General features: G+C 47.2%; 1 protein-coding gene across 1 annotated transcript; it reads left to right on the top strand.

Moving 5' to 3' along the window:
* Window positions 1-1,765: 1,765 nt before the first annotated feature.
* On the top strand, window positions 1,766-3,596 carry LOC138190777 (uncharacterized). The gene is made up of 2 exons (XM_069135073.1): window positions 1,766-1,936; window positions 2,046-3,596. The coding sequence occupies exons 1-2, from the start codon at window positions 1,766-1,768 to the stop codon at window positions 3,594-3,596; spliced, it is 1,722 nt and encodes a 573-aa protein (XP_068991174.1).
* The last annotated feature ends 492 nt before the right edge of the window (window positions 3,597-4,088 follow it).

Raw genomic sequence — 4,088 nt, 5'->3', positions numbered from 1 at the left:
GAACCGAAGGTAGGAATAAAATAATAGTGCACAATTAGATAGATACAGGATAAGAATAGGTAGTACAGGAAAATATATAAAATAAATGAAGAGTAGTAATAAAATTAAGAATAAAAATGAGAATAAACGTAAAACATAATAAAACGGAAATAGAAATACATTGAGAAGTAGAACAACAGTGGATAGACGAAAACCAGATAATTTATAATTTGTCCACGCTATGAAGTTTCCTATTCTACGGCCGCTGCCAATCATAGCCTAGATCTTATTTGGGTCACGGAAGAGCCCGATTCTGCTGCTACGAGATAGTGGTGGAGCTTAGGTTTGAAAACTTCAAGCGACGGGGAGTTTTTTAGAGACGATGCAAGGCTGTTTCAAAACCGCATGGCAGATAGGGGAAAGGAGTTTTGGTAGACCGCTGTCCTGGCGAACGGAATAGGCAGCAGCATGCCCTGAGAAGAGGCCGCTAATCTGGATGATCGTCACGTACTACGATCATCCTCAGGGATTAACTTATTTAGATAGGATGGCCTAGACATTACGAGCACTTGATAGAAGAGACATCCAGTAAAATAAAGCCTACGGTTCACGACAGAGAGCCATTGGAGCTTGACACGATGAGGGGTTATATGGATGTCTCGCCGCAGGCTAAGGATATACCTAATGCCACTATTTACTAGTCTTTGTGACTTGAGATTTAAGTACTCTGTGGCATCATGGCAGACTAAACTACAGTAATCAACGTAAAAAAAGAAGAGAGAAAGGGAGAAGAGAGAGAGAGAGAGAGAGAGAGAGAGAGAGAGAGAGAGAGAGAGAGAGAGAGAGAGAGAGAGAGAGAGAGAGAGAGAGAGAGAGAGAGAGAATGAATAAATGAATAAGTTTTATTATGCCCTGGAGAAAAAACTCCGTGGGCAATGCATACATGAGAATAGAGTAAATATAATGTAATAAAATATAATGTGATAAAACTTGACCTGAGAGCTTGAAACTAAGAAAACTAAGAAAACTAAGAAAACTAAGAAAACTGAGAAAAAGCGTACAGAGTACAGAGTCAAGACGCGGAGAAACCGCGAGCACGAATATAGCACAAATAAAGCATGGAAGTAGTGCGAAGAAAAAGAAAAAGAATAGAAGGAAAGAAAAGAAAAGAAAAGGAGAGTGGCCAGCAAGCCGATTAACCGCACGCAATGAGAGCAACCGAATATATTAAAGTTGCAAAGCCAACAAATGCGTCCGCAGATCTCTCTTGAAGGTGGAGAGACACTGCAGAGTTGTGATGCTAGGAGGAAGGGAATGCCAAAAATAAGATGCAGAGAGAACGAAGGAATTGCGTAATGTGGAGGTACGATGCAAGGGGATGGAAAATGTTGGTGTAGAGTGGAGACAAGTTGGACGAGTCGATATGGGAGCAAAAGAGAAGAGGTCATAGATGTAGGAAGGGACATTTAATTTGAGAAGCTTGAAAATGAGGATGCCCATAAAGTAATTTCTGCGATTAGAAACCGTAAGCCAAGATAAGCTATTGCGATATGGGGAGATGTGGATGTCACGACGTACGTTGAAAATGAAGCGAATACAGTTATTGATTAATCGTTCCAATATCAGGTTCTGTTCACCGGTTAAATCGATATAGGCGAGGCAACAATAATCAATAAGAGGAAAAACAAGTGCAGTTATAAACATGATGCGCAATTTCTTCGATAGAAGCTTCTTATTTTATTTTAGGCGAAAGAGAGTGAAGTTCACCTTGGACGAGATGTGCAAAATGTGCTTGTGCCACGAAAGATTGGATTGCATAATGATGCCCAGGTTGCGAGCGTGCCCCCCCCACAGGGTCGCCACCTTGTCGTGGTGTGGGGGGCTTGAGGCTCCCCGTGATGAACTGGTGAAGCGATGCCGGCGGGGCCTTCGGGCCCCAGTAGGTTCTACCTTGCCGGTAAGGTCCACAGGGAGCGGAGAGTGACTAACGGCGACCTAAGGGAGGGACCCTGAAAAAAAAAAAACCCGTCATCGAGGGACATCACAGAAAAAATCTTACGGAGCAGGGGTACGGAGCACCAGCCACGGCGGCACGGGGTGAGGGAGTAGGCCACCGACCGTCGAAATCCAGTAACTACAACCCGAATTCCTGGGTGGACCCCAAGGCTCAGGAAAATGCAACTGGGAGGACCCACGAGGGACCCACTAAGAAGGATCCAAGAAACACAGCTCACTACACCGCAGCTGGAATGGCCGGAAATTCGACAGGCATCATAATCGATGAAGACGACCAAAGAAACCGGACGGAGTTAACACCTGCCGCCCGTAGGAGGATAAAGCTGGAAGATACGGTGGACAAACTGGCTACTCCGGGCAGGAGTATAATGAAAACCTATGGCAGCAGTAATAACCTGCGCAGGGAAATCCGCGAAAAAGCGGATGGGTGCGTTCGTAAGATTACAGAGGAGCTGTACAACGAATACCTGCCAACGGACGAGAGAGAAGAGCTCATAGTCACATGGACAATGAAGATTAGTCAAATCCTGGTCACGATAACGAAGGAGAAAAGATTTAGTAACGCTCTGATAGCTTTACTTCATCAAAGAAGGGAGGACGGACAGAAGGTAATCGACGACTTTTGCAGCGAACCTCAAATTGATTTGAGCAACGAAGAAGTCGACGAGGTGAGAGAGACATGGGTAAACACCGGCAGGCGTAGAAAAAGATCAGAAGGACAGAGGGACCGAAACAGCAGCGAAGAAACGATAACGGAAAAGTCCCCGCAACAAAAAAGGCCCAAGCACCCCACAGGCGGGGCTATACTCACATCTACGGCAACGAGCATCCTAGAGGAAATGCCGACGACAGGCGACAAGGAGGACGGAAACACCGCCACCACCCCTACCCAGGAATCGACTACCGCCAGGGAATCCACCCAGAACCCTGCGCAGCAGAACGCAGAAGAAGCGAACCGGGGAGTAACCATAGGCGCAACCACACGGGCCGCCATGATCATAATCAGGGCTGAGGGTAAGTCCTACCAGGAGCTGATTAAATACCTTAAAAAAAAGGTCAACACCAGTGACGTAGACGTCAGAGCGGTGCGGAAGGCTGCAAGAACCGAGGACGCCTTAGTCGACACCGGCAGCGCGGAGGAAGCAAAGATCCTGACCAAAAGGATTACAGAAGAGGGACTTACCGCAGTTATACCGGGCCCTCGAAAAACTAGGGTGATATTTACGGGTATAGAACCCACCGTAACCCGGGAGGAACTCGCTATAGCAATTAGTCGGGGCGTAGGGGAACCACCACGGGTCATCTTCCTGGTACCGAAAGAAGGCTCAGGAGTCCAGACAGCCTGCGCCGAAGTGGACGCACAGGCGGCCAAAAAACTGATTAGAGAGGGCAGGCTGAGGATCGGCTGGTCGACAGCCAGAACGCGACCTTGGCAGGATTCCGGTGTCACGTGCGGAGCGGTCTCGCACGCGACGACTTCACCCTCTTTGTTATTACCGAGGTTTATATTTAATTTTGGTGGATTCAGAGGCGAACGTCCTCTACAGGGCGTTCCGTGGGAAATGGTTGGAGGATTTCAATTATGTGGTACCAATTTCTGAATGGAAGCGAGTAGAAATATTTAATGAAAAACTAAAAGGCAGCAAGGTTAACGACAAGGAAGCTTACAGTATTTTCCTATACTACTCACGTTCTCGCTCTTTCGTACTCTTTCTCTCGGATTCTGCTTCGGCCTCGATGGTGCCGAAGCTTACACCTTCACTCACTCACTTACGTACTACACGGCTTGATTAAGTTCGTGGCTTTGCTTATTGCGCTTAATTCTAACTTCACAGACTGATGTCGCGACGCGAGATGCTTGAATGACCGCGGATAGATTTACAGGGAATTCTCTCTGTGATCGTCGGAGACCCAAGACTGATAACTCTTTACTCGACAGCTCTGAAGGAGCCTGATTCCGTAGATGTTGGTTTGATGCTGTCTCTAACGGGACTGTCTTCGCTCGCTCGTCCGACACCCCTTGGAACGTCGGGCGGCGAGCGAATTTCTGCTGACTTTGCAATTTAAAACAAAGGCTCGCCTCGCAACGGTCA

The sequence above is a fragment of the Neodiprion pinetum genome, chromosome 4 (genome assembly GCF_021155775.2).
Source record: "Neodiprion pinetum isolate iyNeoPine1 chromosome 4, iyNeoPine1.2, whole genome shotgun sequence".
Taxonomy (NCBI): domain Eukaryota; kingdom Metazoa; phylum Arthropoda; class Insecta; order Hymenoptera; family Diprionidae; genus Neodiprion; species Neodiprion pinetum.
This window is presented reverse-complemented; position numbering and strand designations above follow the sequence as displayed.

What these genes read in the sequence shown, in the direction of transcription:
- LOC138190777 (XM_069135073.1), top strand. Translation starts at nt 1,766, where the DNA reads ATGTGCTTGTGCCACGAAAGATTGGATTGCATAATGATGCCCAGGTTG. An exon ending in CAGTAGGTTCTACCTTGCCG is followed by an intron (nt 1,937 to 2,045) that starts GTAAGGTCCACA and finishes CTTACGGAGCAG; the next exon opens with GGGTACGGAGCACCAGCCAC.